Below are 21,960 nucleotides of genomic sequence, written 5' to 3'. Positions count from 1 at the left end.
GAGGTGGCGGGCGCCTGTAGTCCCAGCTACTTGGGAGGCTGAGGCAGGAGAATGGCGTGAACCCGGGAGGCGGAGCTTGCAGTGAGCCAACATCCAGCCACTGCACTCCAGCCTGGGTGACAGAGCAAGACTCTGTCACAAAAAAAAAAAAACAACTTATTATATCAGTAGATATAGAGCTACTTCATTTTTCAAATTGTTGAACTGTATATACCTGTGCTATGAATTTATAGTTCTGTAATTGCACCATGTAATTTATTTTTAAATCCTATTTATAATCATAGTTTGTTTAATTTGTTTCTGGATATCTGAAATCATTATTGATAGACCTGATTGAAGATAAAAATTATCTTTAAAAATAAATGAATCAGCCTGGGCACAGTCCCTCACACCTGTAATGCCAGCACTTTGGGAGGCCGAGGTGGGTGGATCGCTTGAATCCAGGAGTTCGAGACCAGCCTGGGCAACATGGTGAAACCCCATCTCTACTAAAAATACAAAAATTAGCCGAGCCTGGTGGTGTGCACCTGTAATCCCACCTACTCAGGAGGTTGAGGCAGGAGAATTGCTTGAACCCAGGAGGTGGAAATTGCAGTGAGCCGAGATCACACCACTGCACCCCAGCCTGTGCAATAGAGTGAGATTCTGTCAAAAAAAAAAAAAAAAAATGAATTGAATATAGGGAAAGTTTGTCTTTGTGTATGGTTTCCTTTTTGGTTTTCTTTTGTGTTTTGTTGTTTAATTTTACTTCCTAACAAGGCATTTTAGCAAATTATTTATACACTTTGAGACTGGGGGCAATGACGTAAAAAAAAAAATACGTATATTGAATGTTTTTCATAGATTGTAAGAGGATTTCAAATGCTGGAAATAAGTTATAGAGTACAATTAAACTCTTAGTGCTTGAAAAAGTCATAGCTGTACAGAAACACTATAAATATTTTAATTAGAAATGATAGATATTTTAATCTGATTCACTATTGTAACCTTATGTTACTAGCTATATGTATCTCATAATATCATGTTGTAAAGCTCCAATATACACAATACTTTATTTTAAGAAAATAAAGTAAATCTGATGCTTGGCGGAAAATATTTTAATTAAAATGTATCAATTACAACCTATTACTTTATTTCAAATTTAAGTAAACAAAACTACCTTTAATTCAGTGACTGCATTGATTTCAGAGCAATGATGCTAACATTTTCCATATTAACATTTAATGTTGTTACAGAATGAGGGTTATAGTGTTACTGAGTTGTTGTTTACATGAGTTCCCTAGACACAAACTGTGTTTTTGCATTTCTGTCAGAATCTGTAAGAGTAAAAAGCTTAGTTTATTCCATTCAATGATAAGTCACTAAGAACTTAGTTCCCAAGAAATGTTTACTGAAACCCTTAAGGTTTTAGCTCTGAGACAGGAATTTATGATTTGACTATAACTCAGGTCAAACTATGTGTCCCCCCAAAAATGATAACCGGCCATAGCATAGTCACCTTACTGTATGAAAGGGTGCAATTTTCTCAAAAGCGCATTATAAAAATATTCCACTGTACTTACTCTCTGGCTTTGGTCTTCGAATTACATTGGGAACCAAATAATGTCAAAGAGAAAGGTGCAATAGCCGCGCACAGGTTACAGCATTTTCTCCTTTTCTGTGCACCACTCACACAGACCCCATGAAATGCAGACAATGCACACAATTTTATAGTCATAGGGGAATGACTCATCCTTAGAAAAAGAATTTTCAGAAGGAAAAGAAGATTTAAATGCTTATTTAAAATGTTTCTGAGTTTTGACAAAGGTGCCGAGACCACACATTGGAGAAAATACAGTCTCTTCAATAAATGGTTCTGGGAAAATAAAATATCCACATGTAGAAGAATGAGATTACAACCCTCCCTCTTGCAATATACAAAAAACAACTCAAAATGAATTCAAGACTTAAATGTAAGATGCAAAACTATGAAACTGCTAGAAGAAAACATAAGGGGAATACGTCACCGCATTGGGCTTGGCAACCATTTTTTAAATAACACCTCATAAATATAGGCAACAAAAGCAAAAATAGACAAATAGATTATATCAAACTGAAAAGGTTTTGCACAGCAAAGGAAATTAACAGAGTGAAAAGACAACCTGCAGAAAGGGAGAAAATATTTGCAAACTGTACATTTGACAAGGAGTTGATATCCAAAATACATAAGAAAATTAACAGAAATAAAAAAGAAACACAATTGAAAAATGGACAAAAGACCTTAAGGGACGTTTCTCAAATAAAAGCCTACGACTGGCCAACAGATATCTGAAAAAATGCTCAACATCACTAATCATCAGGGAAATGCAAATCAAACCACAATGAGATACCACCTCACTCCAGTAAGAATGGCTATTATCAAAAAAGAAAACAAGTATTGGCAAGGATGTGGAGAAATGGGAACCCTTCCACACTGCTGGTAGGAAATTAGTACAGCCATTATGGAAAACAATATGGAGATTCCTCAAAACATTAAAAATAAAACTACCATATGATCCAGCAATCCTTTTATAAAAGGTGATATCATAGTATCATAGACACAGAGTAGAACGGTAGTGACCAGAGCAGAGAGAAGGATGGGAAGAGGTTGGTCAAAGGATACAAAGTTACAATTACATAGGAGGAATAAATTACAGTGTTCTATTACACAGTAGAGTGACTGTGGTTAAAGGTAAATTATTATATATTACGAAATAGCTAGAAGAGAGGCTTTTGAATGTTCTCACCACAAAGAAATGATAAATGCATGAGATGATAGATACACTAACTACCCTAATTGAATCATTATACAACATAGAGATATATGGAAAAATCAAATTGTGTCCCCAAAATATGTATAATTACAGTTATTATAATTGATACATATGTATCAATTTTTAAAGTAAATAATTTTTAAATGTTTCTGCTGTTGGGATTTAAGTGTTTAAGCATGTTTCCAAGTTGCTCTCAAATTTTGAACTAATAATTTAGGTTTGTATGTGTTGGAGTAGTTTTTCAGTTAAGAAATTTTTTTAATTAATTGATAAATTCCTTAAAGTATGAGTTTGTTTGTTTGTTTGTTTGTTTAGAGACAGGGTGTCTTCTGTCACCTAAGTTGGAGTAGTTTTTCAGTTAGAAAATTTTTTAATGAATTGATAAATTCCTTAAAGTATGAGTGTGTTTGTTTGTTTGGAGGCAGGGTCTCCTCTGTCACCTAGGCTGGAGGGCAGGAGTGCAGTGGTGACCATCAGAGCTTACTGCAGCCTCAGATTCCTGGACTCCAAGGAATCCTCCAGCCTCAGACTCCCAAAGCTGGGCTTACAGGCATAAGCCACTGTGCCCAGCCTATGAATGGTTTTTACATGAGATGAGAATATTCAAATTAAAAACTGTAATTCAAAAAGTCTAATTTTAAGTACCACTAACAGCAAGATACATTTGTATCCACATTAAGTGTTAAGTTAATCCATGCTGAAAGAGCCAAATGCCTCATCATTATCATGGAGTCACCTTCACTGACTGTCCACTGCAGCACTGCAGCTCCACTGGGTGTTTCAATTCCATCCTGAGTTTCTTTTGCTACCCAATCTCTGTTAAAAGTATTAATGTCCTAATCCCAGTGCCTTACAAATTCCTAGTGCATAGATATATTCAGATATATTAAATACTTTATTGATTTGATCAGAAAACCTTCAAAACATCTTGAGAAATACATCCACTCCTAAGCCACACATTTTTCCTGTAAGGTGAGCCTACTGAAATCTGCATCACATCCCATTTTCTTAAACTTTTCTATCTCACCTATTTGCTCTTGATCTGAGAAAGGAACTGGCTCTCACCTTTAGCAGAAAATAAATTTAAGTTTAAAATAAGCAGGAAAAATTATTCAAATAAAGCCATCACCTTCCTCATTGGTGTCCTCATTCTGTGTGCTCGAATGCTTGGTGCATACGTTTGCAAATGCACACCCAACTAGGAGGAACACGGAAAGGGTGGAAAGTAGTTGCTTCCTCCAATTAGGCTTCATATCAAGAAATCATTGAGCCTTCCTTATTCATGGCCAAACAAGACAGAGTCGTCTAAACAGAGAATCTCAATAAAGAGTAGCCTATTGGAATGGGGCAATGGGTAGAGTAGGGCACGTGTGGTTTGGCATAGCACATTCAATATTTTAATATAAGTTTATGTTTGGGAAAACCATTTCTCATTCTTTTCTTAATAACTACAAAAAAATAAAGCTGAACCAAATTTTCTTGGTTGGTAGGGAGCCACAAAAGTTATATAGTCTTAAGCAAGATATATATTCACCCCTATGAGAAATACATCAAAACCTTAGGGAAGTTGTATAAAATACATTTGATTATCAAAACTGAACATAGATTTTGAAGGCCTGAGAAATCCTGAATTGATATGAATTCTAGATGAGGTTGCTGCTGGTCATGTACAGAAAAAATAGCTTTTGGGTACAGAAAAGCTATAGACATGAAAGAGTATAATTGAAGAACCAAGCTAAGTGATCAGTATTTTTAAAACTTCTAAATACATTCACAAAATATATTTATTATAGAACCAATCAATAATAATCATGCAACCAAATATGAACACAAAACTTTTAAGTGACAGCTGTCATAATATTAACCTCAACAGATTTTGAAATCTCACTCTTCATTTAAACAAAGCTGGAAAGATGGTTATTCAAGATCTGTGTTTACAAAAAAAGGTTAATCTGGTTGCATAAGTTAAAATGTTGACTATTTACACTGTGTTAAAACTTTTACATATTTAACAAAGTTATATATGCCTTTACTATATATTTTTTAGTTTAAAATGTATTTTGAAAAGTAAGATTCTGGCTGGGCACAGTGGCTCATGCCTGTAATCCCAGCACTTTGGGAGGATGAGGCAAGGAGGATTGCTTAAGGCCAGGAGTTAGAGGCTGCAGTGAGCTATGATCATGCGACTGCACTCCAGCCTGGACAACAGCAAGACCCTGTCCCCCAGAAAGTAAAAACAAAAATAAAATTCTAGTCAAAGACTTGTAAAAACTGAGGTACCTTCCTGAAACCCTAATTTTATTCAACCATGTTTGATACCATTAGATTAATATAACCACTTATTTTCCAGATGATGAAACTTAAGCTCAAAAAATGTACTGAAGGTCACAGATCTAGAAAGGTGACAGATGAAGGCTAGACCTCCCTGCCCCACTGCACTGATTCCCAATACTAAGCTTTTTTTCCCCTATACTAGTAATAGATGTGCTTTAAAAAAAAATTCATATACCCATTACATATCCAGTATTAAGACAAGCGGCTGTGAATTATAATTTTATGGTTGATGTATTTACAACAAAAAGAAAAGCTACTTTTTTCTACTTTAATGTGAAGCACAAGATGGTATCATGCAAACTAGGAAGGTAGAAATTCTTCATAGAATTGCAATTGTCTTTTCAATGGCAAATTGGTATCTTTACACAATTCTACAATAATTTTTCTGTTAAGTACTTCTGATTGTTGCACTGATATTAGTGAATTTCCATAAGTGAAATCAAATTATTTAACCTCGGGTCAGAGAAACCTCAGAACTATGAATATACATTCATGTAAAACCAAGTGATAAAATGTCTACAAGTTATTTTACTCAGTAAGGACTTTTTTACCAAAGAGTAAACACAACTTCTATTCTCCTATTCCAGGAAAGTTTACATAATGTCTGCAGGAAGAAAAAGGATGGAAAGCTTTCCTCTGGCTTTTTCTCCTTCAGGTTCATGGATGTAACTAACCCAGGTAGCTGCAGGTAATGAAGCTGGCAGGCTGCCTGAGACCATCCTGTTACACTGAGCACATCACATAAAGTATTGTCTACATATCAGTCCCAACAATATCTCCACACCTTAAGCCATCTTTTTACTTCCCAGACATTTCTCTTGGGGCTTCCAGTAGACTGAGTCCCAGAGAAAGATTTAATAGTTCAGGGATGATTTTTTTCCCAATTAGCCCAACAGGGACCACTCATCCCACCAAAGCTGAAGGAATTTGTATGGCAGTTCATACCCGAGGCTCAGAGAGCTTGGACTCCTTCTACTGCTGTCCCTACAAGCTCCATCAGTCTTTCACTTACTCCTTCAATCACCCTTTCAAGTAAATTGCCAACATGAGCTTCTTCATGTCTAGAATGATTCTGCAGAAAGAACACTTTGGAGTTTCCTGAGTTTGTTGATGTATCAGTTAGGAATGCATTTTCTGGCAACAAAAGAAAACCTGACCCGTCGTGGCCTAAACAAAGAAGGGTTTGTTTTTCTCACCTAAAGAGGAGTCCGAGTAGCCTGATGATTCCAGGGTTGGCATTTTGTAGGTATCTGTGAGTTTTCTTGGTCTTGCCAGCATATGTGTTGCTTCATAGATCCAAAACTGTTGCTGCAGTTTCACACAATCATCCCATCATGTTCAAGGCAGAAAGAAGGTGGAAGACAACAGCCCCATCCATCTCTTGTCAAGAAAGCTAGCACCTCCAGGACTTCCTCAGCAGATGTCTGCCCATGTCTCACTGGCCAGAACTGTGCCCCTTAGACACCAAAAAGCCGGCCAGCTGGGGAAGAAAGTATTTTGCTTTCCAACCTCTTTAATGGATGGGCAGCAAGAGAGAAGGTTTTGGGAATCACTATTGAATCAACAAACCACAGTGTCTATTATACTTGGGTTTAAAATTAATATGCTTTTATTATGGTAACAAATTCAAAAAACAAATTCAAAAACCATGTTTCCCTTCAGCCTTTAACTTCAATTTACAAACCTATTTTCTACTTATAAATCTTGTAAAATAAAACCAATCTCCTTCACTTTTTAGTTTATAAATGTTTAACTCGAGTTGGAAAAATTGAACTTTTAACCAGTCTCATTCAAGACAAAGTATAATGAACTGTTTTAAACAGCATCTTAAACGTAATGATTAATTTTATTCTAAATACAAGTTGAGTATCCCTAATCTGAAATTTTGAAATCTGAAATGTTTCAAACTCTGAAACTTCTTGAGCACTGACAAGATGTCACAGTGGAAAATTTCACAGCTGACCTAATGTAATTGGTTGCAGCCAAAATGCAGTCAAAACTGTTTCATGCATAAAATCAAATTAATATTGTATAAACTTACTTTCAGGTCATATGTATAAAGTATATATGAAACAAATAAATTCTGTGTTTAGATTTGGGTTTCATTTCCAAAATATCTGAGAATGCATTTGCAAATATTCCAAAATCTGAAAAAATCTGAAATCTAAAACTCTTATGTTCCCAAGCATTTTGAATAAGAAGTATACAACCTGTATTTACACTGGAGTGCAATGGTGTGATCTCACTGCAAGCTCCACCTCCCGGGTTCAAGTGATTCTTGCGCCTCAGTCTCCTGAGTAGCCAGGATTACAGGTGTGTGCTACCATGCTCAGCTAATTTTTGTATTATTAGTAGAGACAGGGTTTTACCATTTTGGCCAGGCTGGTCTCGAACTCCTGACCTCAAGTGATCTGCCTGCATCAGCCTCCCAAAGTGCTGGGATTACAGGCATGAGCCACTGCACCCGGCCTCAACCTGTATTTTAAATGCGTGCTTAAAAACTTTAGAAAATCCAATAAAACGTATTTTAAATATAGTAAATGTCAAGTTATCTTAAATAATCCAGTGCTGCTTATAGACTTAAATTCTCTTATGATGTAAAATCACAAGTGTGAATTTAATTACCTGTTTTAAGTTGAAATTAGTAGGTTCATCTGTTATTCTTTAATTGCCTAATTCTCTTAATCATAAAAAACACTCCAACCCCCCAATAAGCACAGATTATTCCCACATTAAAATATAATGCCAATACTAAATATTTGATTAATTTTATTATCTCTATATTCTGAAATTTATCACGGTTTAAAATACACATATTTATTAAGGGGAGAATTTTATCATAACGGATCAACAAGAGTTTAATCTCAAACAAGCTGAGGTTACTTTTGAGCCAACAATTTTTTTTACCAGGATATATATCTTGAGTTTTCTATAACTGGGATGATTCCACCTGAAACTTTTGTTAAAGGAACCCCGAGTGCACACCCCTCCGGGGCAGTTGATCCTAAAGTACAGATCCCCTGTGTTCAAGTTAGATCTGTGTCCCAGAGGAAACACTTTTTCTTTGCCCTTACGTTCAAGGACTGGGAACCTGCAAATTAAACCAACAAGAGGCTGATTTGTATGCATATGGCAGCTAACTAAAGTAATAGCTAGCTTGCCAAACAGTTAAAGTTAGAGGCTAATATTCCTAAGTAGGGGAAAGGGAGAGGAAGAAAAGGCTTCCATGGGAAGAAAATCATTTATTCAGGAAGGACAAAGGGATTTTTAGAAGAAAAAACAGGAGATAAAGTTTGTGATGATGTTTGTTTAGGCAGGTGCTTGTAGCCTATCCATCCTTTAAGGATATGAATTTCCCCAGGGAAGGGATGTATGACAGGTTTACTGTCAGTCTTTCTCCTGGGAGTAGACTCACCCAAAAGAGGGAATTTAGGGAAGGATTATTTCCCAGAAGTTTCCGATTTTAGTCAGATAAAGGAAGCTCTGAGAAAGCTTCTTTCTGCATCTGGCATCTGTTGATTCTCAAATGTCTTCACCTTAAAATAATCTTTGTACCAACCCTGGGGTTCTGAGTGGGTCCTCACACCTGCTAAAAGATAATTTAAAAAGAAGTAGAAGTGAAAGAAGAAGGAAGGGAGGTGAAATAATGATATTCATAAAATATAAAATAAAAATGTCTCAGAGACCTCAAAGACTTTAATTCGTTTACTAATGAGGGAACCAGTAAGATGTTACAAATAACTCAAAGGAGAATTCAACACACACACACACACACACACACACACACACACACACACACGCCAACAGGAATACTGAAATAAATCTGATTAACACATGCAAAAGAGACCAATAATCTATGGGGCAGTAATCAATGTATCTCACAGTCTGTATCTATCTGTCACACATAATCTGCATTTCTATGAACAATAAATCATTTGCATTATTATAAGTATTCTACAACTTACAGAGTTGTAACATACAGTCATAGAACATAGAACATTTCAGTTAGCAATGGAACGGACCCTATATATGACAGCGGTCCCATAAGATTACAATGGAGCCAAAAAATTCCTATCACCTAGTGACATTGTAGTCATTATAACATTATATTATATAATGTTATGTATATATAATGTTATATGTTATATTATGTATATAATATATACTTTATAACATATTGTTATGTTATAACAATATATGTTATATACAAATGTATATTGTTATAACATGTTATATATAAATGTATATTGTTATAACATGTTATATATGTTATATAATATATAATATATGTTATAACATAATGTTATATATGTTATATATTATATAACATATTATATAACATACAACATATATAACACTATAATGTTATAGCAATTATATAATTATATAACATGTAAGTATATGATTCTATGATTATAACATATAATTATATAATTATGTTATATATAGTTATATGTTATATTATATTATATAATGTTATAACATAATTATATAATGTTATAACGTATAATGTTATAACATTATAACAGCACAATTACTTTAAAAAAAACTTAATGTAACGTCTGATCTTAGAAATTTTGTTATTGGGCCACCCAATTTATAGCCCTTAGGAGTCATAAATATGACAGTTCCAACACTAAACTATTCAAAAGTTGGCATTCCAACCATACTTGAAGGACCCTATTCATTGCAACTGTTGATCGTTCATATTCCAATATCAATATGTTTTCATATTTTACCCCATATCCTGACAGTTCCACATGTAGAGATATTTTGGAAAAGCTACCAGGGTACAGGGGTGGGGGACATTTTTAAATTGTTATGTATAATCCCTACTGCCTTATAAGCAGATCTAAGCCCCTACCTCTGGTTATACACATATTTGGAAGAAGACTAAATTACTTTGCATGAGAAATAAATAAAAGATGCAGGAGCTGAGGGCAGATCCAAACCTTAAGAACAGTGGTGGCCAGGGAGGCTGGAAACTCAGTGCTGGAAAAGCTGAATCCCTTTCATCCTCCAAGCCAGAGAGACTTCATGACAACTGTCAGTCTAAAGAGGGTAGTTAAGCTAATTTGCACTGAAATATAAACTCTGCTGTCTCTCACCTTCTCAAAATTGTCAACCACTTAAAAACATTGTCAACCACTGAAATATTTAGGCTGGATCAGGACAAAAACAGTATTCAGGGCAGATGGATAGCTGGGTTACACAACGAGAGCATGTTTACTTGCTCTTCTAGAAACTATTACTTCTGTCACTCTTTGGGCATACTTTTCCAGAGGGACTCAATATCATTTTTTCTATTGATTTGTGTTATTGCACTGTGAATTATTGCCATTCTTATGGATATGGTTCCATGCTAAAAAGGAAATGCTTTTTGTTTTAGACTTTTGTAAAGTTTTCCTATAAACATCACTTACTGGCCCCTTGCCTTTCTACCTCTATTCCTAAACAACTGAGTTCTAAAGTCATTTGGTGGATCAGAAGAAGGTATTTTTCTGTGTTGAGTGTGATAGAGTAGTGGTCCAGAGAGAAATTTCGGAGTTCCACTGGGGTGAGAAGGGCATCCTTAGAGGGGGCTGGTGCCTGGTCCTAAACAGGGTGGGGAGAGTGCTTATGTAAGTGAGAGTCTGCACTGAGTAAGGCAAGGAGAGCATACATGCAGGAAAGAGGATCTGTCAAGATAATAAATATATTAAGTTAATAGAAAGCAGGCTTCTCATTGTCAGGAAAGGGAGTAACAGATACGTAAAGGGAGAAAATTAGACTGAGCCTATAGTGATGGATAGGAACTGGACATGAACTTCATAGTTTTCAGTATCTAGAAACATACAGAGAAATTAATATAGATGGAAATGTGTTTATGTATGAATAACCATACATATATTTCCTAGTCTGTCCACTGAGAGACCTGGTGGCAGTGATACCCCACTATCAGTGAGCTTACCTTGAGTCTACATCTTGGCTTCTAAATACCATTCTACCCAGAGAGGATCCAGAGCTCCTTAGAGAAATGGCTGGTTACAGGGCTATAGCAGGGAAAATGCAAGATGATCCTGAAACATCTTGTAGTGCCAGAAAGCAAGGAAGTGCTCAAAAAATGATGCATAAATATTACAAAGACACCAAAGCTAGGTTAAAAGAGTTCCTACTGGTCCAATTCGAGACAACTCGCACATCAGAATACATAATAATAATCAACAGATTGTAACCCATTGAACAAAATAGGAAGCCATAAGTCTACCTGATAGAAATAAGTAAATGAATAAATTAACATTTTGATGAGGAAAGGTATTTTTGCAGTTTCAAAGTACCCCTCTACAAAATGTGTATTAATTACAAAGGAATTTGGGTGAAATCACTAATGGAAAAAATGAACATCTTGTACTACCTGACAGGTTGAAATGAGCATCACTTGTGTTCATTTCATGCCAAAGATGCATAACCTGAATCTAATTATGATAGACATCAGACAACCCAAATTCAGGACATTCTACAAAATAATTGTCTTGCATTTTTCAAGTATCAAGGCCATGAAAATGAAAACAGGCTAAAGAAATGTGACAATTAAATGCAAGGAGTGATTCCAAACCAGATCCTTTTACTATAAAGGACATCTTGTGGGGGCAATATATAAACGTTAATGGGTTCTGAAGTTTAAGTAGTAGTAACAACTCCATGTTAAATTCCTGATTTTAATGGTTCTGTTTACACAGGAAAATGTTCTTGTTTGTAGGAAATACTAAAGTATTTAAGGGTGCCAGAGCATCAGGTCAAAAACTTACTCTCAAATGGTGGGGTGGTGGGGAAATGTTCTTTATCTGATACTTGCAACTTCTCAGTTTGAGATTATCTCAACATTTTAAAGTTACTTTTTTTTTTTTTTTTTTTGGAGACAGTTTCACTCTTGTTGCCAAGGCTGGGGTGCAGTGGTGCAATCTCGGCTCACTGCAACCTCCACTCTCTGGGTTCAAGTGATTCTCCTGCCTCAGCCTCCCGAGTAGCTGGGATTACAGACGCCTGCCAGCAACTTGGCTAACTTTTTGCGTTTTTAGTGGAGACGGGGTTTCACCACACTGGCCAGGCTGGTCTCCAACTCCTGACCTCAGATATCTGCCCGCCTCGACCTCGCACAGTGCTGGGCTTACAGGCATAAGCCACCACACCTGGCCCAAAAGTTACTTTTAAAATATCACTTAAAAATATTTAAGATTCCTCAACCCACATGTCCATCTGTGACAGACTGGATTAAGAAAATGTGGCACATATACACCATGGAATACTATGCAGCCATAAAAAAGGATGAGTTTGCGTCCTTTGTAGGGACATGGATGCAGCTGGAAACCATCATTCTTAGCAAACTATCACAAGAAGAGAAAACCAAACACCGCATGTTCTCACTCATAGGTGGGAACTGAACAATGAGATCACTTGGACTTGGGAAGGGGAACATCACACACTGGGGCTTATCATGGGGAGGGGGGAGGGGGGAGGGATTGCATTGGGGAGTTATACCTGATATAAATGATGAATTGATGGGTGCTGACGAGTTGATGGGTGCAGCACACCAACATGGCACAAGTATACATATGTAACAAACCTGCACGTTATGCACATGTACCCTAGAACTTAAAGTATAATTAAAAAAAAATAAAAAAAAATAAAAAAAAAAAATTTAAGATTCCTGATATAGCTGTTGAATCATAATGTTATGAAAATGTAGAACTAATTTCATGATGCAATCATTGAGGAGCTCTATCTGCCACTAAATATAAATTTTAAAGACAGGACATAAAAGGATAAAATTCAGAAAAGAAGTTATGTGGAGAAGAATATTCAAAAGAGCTTCATGAAAACACAGGCAGGTATGGCCAGTTAAAACATCTTCAAAGTATCTGTGGCTGGAGGCTGACAATTCATCCAAGAATTCTTCTTTTTTTTTTTTTTTTGAGACGGAGTCTCGCTCTGCCGCCCAGGCTGGAGTGCAATGGTCGGATCTCAACTCACTGCAAGCCCCGCCTCCCGGGTTCACGCCATTCTCCTGCCTCAGCCTCCCGGGTAGCTGGGACTACAGGCGCCCGCCGCGTCGCCCGGCTAGTTTTTTTGTATTTTTTAGTAGAGACGGGGTTTCACCATGTTAGCCAGGATGGTCTCGATCTCCTGACCTCGTGATCCGCCCGTCTCGGCCTCCCAAAGTGCTGGGATTACAGGCTTGAGCCATCGCGCCCGGCCCAAGAATTCTTTTTAAAATCTTGGTGTTTAAAGTGTTCTTTAAAAATTAATAAAGATATAAAAAGTCCCAACACAGATCAGTTTATTTATATGTATGCTTGAGATCTCTGAAATATGTGATGTTCTGCCAGTAATGGCCTTCGGCATGCAAATCCCTTTTTTTGACTTTGTTTTAAAAAATTGGTTGAAAAAAATTAATTTTGAATAATTTCACAAGTGAGAACATTATTTATAGCACAGCTAATTATTATATAGATTTGACTGTGTGCTTCATCAAACTATGTGCTCTGAAATGACTACATACAGTCAAAGCCTGTCATAGATGGATTGCTTCTCTATGAGAATGTTAATTGCCCTGTTATTAAGAAGTCTCACTATACTTCACAAAATAAGTAGTCACTTTTATTTTTTTCATCCTTTGATCATTGACCCCAAATACATTTTTACATAATAAGCTCTTAATGATTATTCAAACTATTCTGTTCTTATTTCTTCATAATTATGAGCATTCTAGAAAGTTCCAAAGATTTACAAACTTGGTAAGGAGAATAAGAACATAACTGTACTGGGAGTCTACAGAAACCTTTGAAATTATATAAATCTCAGATTTTAAAGTGTTATGGTTAATATGTGGCCGACACAAAAACCTGCACACAGATGTTTATAGCAGCTTATTTATAATTGCCAAAACTTAGAAGCAACCAAGATGTCTTTCAGTAAGTGAGTGGATGAATATATGTTACTAAGTGTGAGAAGCCAGTTTGAAAAGGCTACATACTGCATGATTCCAATGACATACCATTCTGGAAAAAGAAGAACTATGGAGATAATAAAAAGTTCAGTGGTTACCAGAGGACAAGTAGAGCAATGAAACTACTCTGTATGATACTACAATGGTGGACACGTGTCATTATACATTTGTCCAAACCCATAGAATGTACAACATCAAGAGTGAACTCCAATGTAAACTACGGACTTTGGGTGACAATGATGTGTCAATGTAGGTTCATCAGCTGCAACAAATGCACCACTCTGGACTGGGGAGAGTGTTGATGGTGGAGGTGCACGAGGCAGGGAATACATGGGCACTCTCCGTACCTTTTACTCTATTTTGCTGTGAACCTAATAGCTATCAAAAATAAAGTCTACTTTTTAAAATGGCATGGTTGCCCTTCAAAGTCAGAATAGGATGGTTATGTAAAATGTTATCAAATATTCATACCTTTCAATTGTTTGTGAAACAATTTTTACTTCTTAAGTTTGTCTCCTCTAATTTTACTATTCAACAATTTTCAGCATCCCTAACCAGAGATACAAACAATGACATGGGCTTTGTTTACAATGAGTGTTCTTTTGAGTGTGTGTGGGTGGGGGGGGGATAAGATTAAAACACTTGAAACAATTGGACAACCAATATGTGATGAAATTTAATTAATTGATTGTTAGTGTAGATGAGTGTGTCTGGTGCAAAGAGGTTAAAGTGGACTGCTTTTTGAAGTATTGATAGTTTTGAAGTTTTTATAGTCCTCTTCATTCTATTAAATGTTTATTTGTAGGGGTATAAATATAGCAAAGCAGATAATATTTCAAAACTTTAGCCTTTAAATTAGCTTGGGCACTCAAACACATTCTTTCCTAGAAACACGATTGCAAATAATGACTAATTTTCTTCAAAAAATGAAGTAAAAGAATATTTATCTAATAGGATTAGAATCTCACCTCGATTCAAGCCAATAAAGTCTGAGTCAGGAATTCCAACAAGGCTGGAGCACAAATTTCAGGAGGAAGTGATGGTGACGAATGGTGGTGATGGAGGAGGAGTTCCAGGAATTGGGGAAGGTATAAAAAACCAGAATGGGACTTCTGGATTGAAGAAGGGGTTTTAAAGTGTTGAAGTGAGTGAGAAAGTGTTGATCTAAGTTAGAAAACTCACATGGTGAAGCTCTTGGGTAAGGATGGAAATAAAGGCAAATGAGCTATCTTTATTCTTGCACCCTATGGTTCCCCCAGAGAGTCTCAGTAGTGGCACTGCCATGCTTCCAGCTGGTCAAACCAGTTCAGAAGATTCTGTCCATTTCCATTCTACCCCTAAATTACATGTAAAATATGTTCACTTCTCTCCTCTCCACTGGCATCATTCTAGACTAAACCTCATTTGTCTGTTACCTGGAGCACTGCAAAGTTTCCCAATCAGCAGCCCAGCTTTTCCTCTTACCCTCCCCTCAAGTCTCCTACCCAATGGCACTCCACCCCAGTAGCCAGAATTATGTGAACAAAACATACCTGTTTTCTAAGTGGCCCCTTGGCTTCAAATCCTTCATTGATTCCTCTTTGCATTTTAAATAAAACCCAAACTTTTTCCCTTTGCCCAAGGATACTTCTCTACCTCATCAACCTCAGCTCATGTCACTTGTCCCCTGCTCGCTGGGCTCCATCACCACAACCTTCCCAGAGTTCCCTAATCCTCAGCCTGAAGCCTCTTCCTCACCACTTTAACTACCACCACCACTTTCCCACTACTACCTCCCCTACTCTCATAGGTGATTTCCTTTTCTTCCTCCAGATCTCAGCTTACATGGCACCATTTTACAGAGGCCTCCCTCTAACTACCCCTTGTACAAAGTACCAGCACATAGTTATTTTCCATTACATCACCTGTTTTCTTTCTTTTTGGACCTCTCCATAAATTGTAATTCTTTATTAACTTGTTCAGTGTATCCTCCCTGGGAGATGGTAACCTCCCCTAGGGCAGGAACTCTGTTTCATTCAATGATGCATGCATAACATCTTGTACAGGGCCTTACACTTAGCAACTATCCAATATAGAAATGATCACATGGCACCTGCTTTCCTGTTATCCTCTATGACTTCTTCTTTCTCTAATACTATTACAGGAGTTATTAAGAAATTATTTTAGGCAGTTAGAAGGGTAAAAGAGGCCGGGTACAGTGGCTCACATCTGTAATCCCAGCACTTTGGGAGGCCGAGATGGGTGGATCACCTGAGGTCAGGAGTTCGAGACCAGCCTAATCAACATGGTGAAATCCCGTCTCTACTAAAAATACAAAATTAGCCAGGCGTGGTGGTGCATGCCTGTAATCTCAGCCACTCAGGAGGCTGAGGCAGAAGAATCGCTTGAACCTGGGAGGCGGAGGTTGCAGTGAGCCAAGATTGTGCCATGGCACTCCACCCTGGGCGACAAGAGCGAAACTCTGTCTCAAAAAAAAAAAAAAAAAAATCCACCCTGGGCGACAAGAGCGAAACTCTGTCTCAAAAAAAAAAAAAAAAAAAGAAAGAGTAAAAGAGTCCTCGGTGGAATTTTCCTTTAATGAAAAGCAGCTCCAAACCATTTCTTTTCTAACAGAAAGCAGCCTGAAAAGTCAAGCTGCAAGCACAGATATGCAAGCTGTAAGCTTTCATATGTAAATACCAGCAGCTGTACCTGGAAGCCAGATACATTCAATTGGCGATTCCTGCTCCCTTTTCCTTATCACCATGTGTGTAGGTATCACAGCACTGGCCAGGTAAAGCCACGTGTGCAGGTGTCATGGGGACAGCCAGGTAGAAGCCACATTTGCATAATAAAAGATTAGGGCCAGTCTTTTCAGTCTTTTCACAGACTATGTAAATGACACACCTGGTGAAACCAGCCCCCTGGGCTTTATGTAAATCAATCACCGCCTCCTCAAGCCTCGGTACAAAATCAATCATGTTCTGCCCCAAAACCCGGAAACGCTCTCTTGGGCCACCCACTTTCTCATCCTGAGGAAGCTTTCTCTCTCTTCCTTTTTGTCTATTAAACTTTCCTCTCCTTAACCTACTCCACATGTGTGTCCACGTCCTTAATCATCTCGGGGTGAGACAATGAACCACGGGTTTTCTCCAGATAATGAAATCGTTTCAATACCGGACCGGCCTTGATTCTGAGCCCATAGTAAGAATACAACAAATTTCTGTTTTTAAAATTATTGGCTGAAAATTGTTTGTAGAAGAGGGTAATTGGATTGAACTGTGAAGTATGGGCAGACGTTTCATAAAAGAGAGGAATGGAGAGGACATTCGGGTGGGAAACAAAATGAACAAAGGCAAAGAGGAAAATGTTGGCATCTTCTGGAATCATGGAAAGAACATCCTAAGAGGTGAAGGTTCCTGGAAAATAACTGGCATCAGGGTTGTATAAACCATGATGAGAAAGACAAATGATGATAAAATATCAGGGAGAAGCTGCTCTTTGCCATGCCTTTGCATTAACCTCCTTCCAACTTTGTGTCTTCTCCCCTTTTCCCCAGTTTATCACGGGGATGGACAGGATGTCAAGTGCTCCCTTGGCTATTTCCCCTGTGGGAACATCACAAAGTGCTTGCCTCAGCTCCTGCACTGTAACGGTGTGGACGACTGTGGGAATCAGGCCGATGAGGACAACTGTGGTGAGTGAAGCCCCTGCAGTCACGGTGAGAGAAAGGGGCAGAAAGGACTGAAGGTGAAGTCGCTGGGACTTCCCTCAACAAAAAGACAAAACTAAATTGAAATACAAAACATATGTTGCTTAAGGAAATCTTACACTTATTTCAATAGCTTAAAATATCCACTCTGTTTTTTTTTTTTTTTTTTTTTTTTTGAGACAGAGTCTTGCTTTGTTGCCAGGCTGGAGTGCAGTGGCGCGATCTCGGCTCACTGCAAGCTCCGCCTCCCGGGTTCACCTGCCTCAGCCTCCCAAGTAGCTGAACTACAGGTACCCACTGCCACGCCCAGCTAATATTTTGTATTTTTAGTAGAGATGGGGTTTCGCTGCGTTAGCCAGGATGGTCCCAATCTCCTAACCTCGTGATCTGCCCGCCTCTTCCTCCCAAAGTGCTGGAATTACAGGCATGAGCCACAGCGCCCAGACTTAATATCCACTCTTTTCTATGTAATGGTATCACAGCCAATATTCCAGGCAAGTGATGGTTGCTCATAGAGTAAGTTTTAACCAAGATTGTCCAACCCACAGCCCCGAGGCTGCATGCGGCCCAGGACGGCTTTGAACAGAGCCCAACACAAATTCATAAGGTTTTTGAAAGCATTAGATTTTTTTGTGATTTTTTTTTTTTTAAGCTCATCAGCTATCATTAATGTAAGTGTATTTATTTGTGGTCCAAGACAACTCTTCTTCCAATGTGGCCCAGGGAAGCCCAAAGTCTGGACACCCCTGTTTTAACCCAACAAACCTGTCCAAATAAGGTGTTAGAAGCAGAATACTGTTGAAATTGAGAATACAGGAGCCAGACTGCCCAAGTTTGAACTGGGGTACAACGATAACCAATTATGTAAACTTGAGAACATTTCCTAGCCTCTCTGTGCCTCAGTTTCCTCATTTTATAAAAGGGTGTGGTAATTGTGCCTATACTATAAGAATTCAGGAAGATTAAGAGTACAGAATTAGGACATCTAGGAGGTGCTATCTAAGTGTTGGATGCTGTTGCCCTTTCTTTTGGGAAGAAAAGTGAGTCCTTCTAAAAGAGACAAAACAAACAATAGTAAATACAACTTACTACTTAACCAACAACCATACCTCTGGATTTATAAAGCTGGTAAGTAGGGCTTCTGGCCAATTTGAATATACGAAAATAGCTTTCAGTTAGAATTTTGTTCAAACTTCTGAAGCCTTAAAAATACAAAGTTAGAACCTGAATTGTTTGGATCTGAGTCACTGGGAAAATAAACTTCGGTTAATAATGTAATACAGTAAGATTTCTCACCTGTCAAGAAGTAAGGTACTCTTTTGGAGGACAAAAAGATGCATAACAATGTTAGTATGCAAAGTGTCACATAAATAATATACGCTGATGAGGCCTTGCTGGGATCACTCCCCCAAGTAGTTCAGGCTTTTTAAGAAACTACCTTGAAGGAATTAAGTTTCCATTAACATAAAATAAGATGAACACCAGGCTTGAAAATCCTCCTACCTGAAAAAAATCAGCTGGGTCACACAAGCAAACCTTAACTGAACTTATTTCTTGAAAACGTAACTGAAACTTAGGTTGTTTCTTGTAAATGCCTCTGATAATCACAAACAAAACTTAAATCGTCTTTCTAAAGTGGTATAAGATAAATCACTTTTAACCAATCCCCTATCACCTGGAAACCCCATTGTAATAACCAGTCATGGAAAAGGTTGAAGAATTTCCTCATTTTCACTTTATGAGCAATCCTATAATACATGCCTCTGAGCTTTCCTACCGCCTGGGCTGAAAGCTCCCTGATACCGAGTTGTACTTTCTCTTGCTGTATGATAATAAACTCTTAAATTTTTATAACTCGATCTGATTTTATTTTTGACACTTGTTAGTTTGAAACACTATTTCTATGTGATGGTAGTAACTCAAGTATAACCACACTATCTAAACTAGTGAGCTTAAGCTACAATTGTATTTGATTTGGATGGCTATAAATATGTTTTCATTTATTTTTAAAAATAAAATCTTGTTAAAATAAATTAATATTACATAATTTTTTAATTAGATGAAACAGTGTTTTGCCCACTGCCAGCCAATTCCCCCTCGACCTGCTGGCAATTCAAATAGAGAGTTCTAGACAGAGCAACAGGAAAATTTCACTCCAATTAAAATGGTAGCTGGAAGCAGGAAAGGAACGTGGTGGGAGTAGCAAATTTATCAGCAAATGTAGCTTCTCAGTGGAAAAAAAGCTTGGAAACTCTAGCTTTAGTGCTAAGTTTAAAGAGGCCAAGTAGCAAAAGTAGCAATCCTTACAGTAATAATCCTTAAAATCATGCAAGTTTCTCAGGATTCACCAAAAAGCACATTTAGACAGAAGCCATAGGGCATTGGGGTTTCAGAGAGAAGTTCAGTAATCAGAGTTAAACTCTAGCTATAAAGCGAGGCAAAGAATGGCTTGTTTTCTTTTCTATAAAATGGGAATGATAGGAGCATCCATGTTCATGGGTTGTTAACAGGATTCCATGAGATAATGTATCCGAGATGCTTAGCAGAGTGCAGGTACTCTGGACTGAATGCTGGGGTACCCCATAAAGTTCATATGTTGAAGCCCCATCCCCCAGTGTGATAGGATTTGGAGATGGAATTTGGGGGATGTAATTAGGAATACCTGAGGCCATAAGGGTGGATTAGTATCCTTATGAGTCTTAAGGGAGCTTGCTTCATCTCTCCACCATGTAAGGAAACAGCAAGAAGTCTGCTGTCTGTAAACCAGAAAGTGGGCCATCACTAGACATGACTACCAGCACCTTGATCTTGGACCGCCCAGTCTCTAGAACTGTGAAAAATAAATGTTTATGTTTAAGCCACCCAATCTGTGATACTTAGTTATAGTAACCTGACCTAAGACTACAGTCCATGAAATTAGCACTCAGTAAATGTTACCTAGTGTATCAGTTAGCTGAATTATATTACAAACATAGTGGCGTAAAAAGTAACCACTTATTTAGCATATGATTCTTGGGCTCAGCAATTTTGGATGGACTCCACTGAGATAAGCCAGGCAGTTCTGGTTTCAGCTGGATTTTCTTATGCACCTGCAGCCATCTGTGGATCAGCTATGCCATGATGTCTGGGACCTTGTCTGTGTCCTTGATTCACTATTGCCAACATTTGAAAACTCTCAAGTCCAGTTTTGGAAATCTGGGAAAGATCATAATTCACTCTTATAAAGACATGTCTATGTAAAAAATAACTATTTCAATTTGTTACTGATCTTCTTATGCCAGAATCACATAACTTTCTTGAAATTCACCAAGACCACTGGATCTCCAAAAGTAGTCCTGAGACCAAACTCATCAACATCACCCAGGAAATTAGAAATACACATTTTGGCCAGTCCCAGTGACTCACACCTGTAATCCCAGCACTTTGAGAGGCCAAAGTGGGAGGATTGCTTGAGTCCAGGAGTTGGAGATCAGCCTAGGTAACATGGCAAAAACCTGTGTCAATTTTTTTTAAAAAAGAAACAATAATTATTTTAAAACATTTATACAAAAAATTTTAAAAAAGAAATGCAAGTTCTCAGGCTCCATCCCAGACCTATTGAATCAAAAGGTCTGTTTTAGTAAGAGCCTCGTGTCATTCTAATACACACTAAGTTTTGAGAACCGTGAACCTAAACCCAGTGAGCAGAAAATCAGGAGTGCATGCAAAATGGTAGCGACAGCAGAGATACAGTAGAATCAGGTTTTCAGTATGATACACAAGCATTCTAACTTGCTCACAAACTCCATTATTATCAATTATCTACAACTTTTAGCTCCTCTAGGAAAACCGGTACTGTAGTAGTGGCAGTCATCTAGAAATAGAAAAAAAGAAAATTAACCCCGTTCAAAACCTCAAAGATGCCCAGCAGCATGCTGCTGCTGTCCATGCAAAAATAGGCTGGAACTTTCCAGGAAGGATGGCAGACTTTCATCACCATCTTTAGAGTCCAGGTGATGGAAAAATTATGAGATGCAGTTATTTCTGCTTGCCTCTAATTGCTTTAATTTCCTTTGTGAGCTGAGTGGTTTTTTCCTTCATTTTATAGTATCTGGATAATTTATGCTCCTAAGGCTGTTTCTCCTTCTTCTTCTCCTTCTCCTTCTCCTTCTCCTTCT

General features: G+C 37.7%; 1 protein-coding gene across 7 annotated transcripts in view; it reads left to right on the top strand.

The window, feature by feature from the left end:
- The window catches only part of RXFP1 (relaxin/insulin-like family peptide receptor 1), a 127,239-nt gene that overhangs the window by 27,308 nt on the left and 77,971 nt on the right, over nucleotides 1–21,960 (top strand). For 4 of the 7 annotated variants that reach the window (XM_011959706.1, XM_011959707.1, XM_011959705.1 and 1 more), the window contains one exon: nucleotides 17,651–17,788. In XM_011959706.1, coding sequence (XP_011815096.1) covers nucleotides 17,651–17,788 — 138 coding nt within the window. Of the gene's footprint in view, nucleotides 1–17,650; nucleotides 17,842–21,960 lie in introns of all 7 variants that reach the window. The other 3 variants (XM_011959711.1, XM_011959708.1, XM_011959709.1) reach the window with 2 other exon arrangements.

This window comes from Colobus angolensis, unplaced genomic scaffold (assembly GCF_000951035.1).
Source record: "Colobus angolensis palliatus isolate OR3802 unplaced genomic scaffold, Cang.pa_1.0 Scaffold5, whole genome shotgun sequence".
Lineage (NCBI taxonomy): Eukaryota > Metazoa > Chordata > Mammalia > Primates > Cercopithecidae > Colobus > Colobus angolensis.
This window is presented reverse-complemented; position numbering and strand designations above follow the sequence as displayed.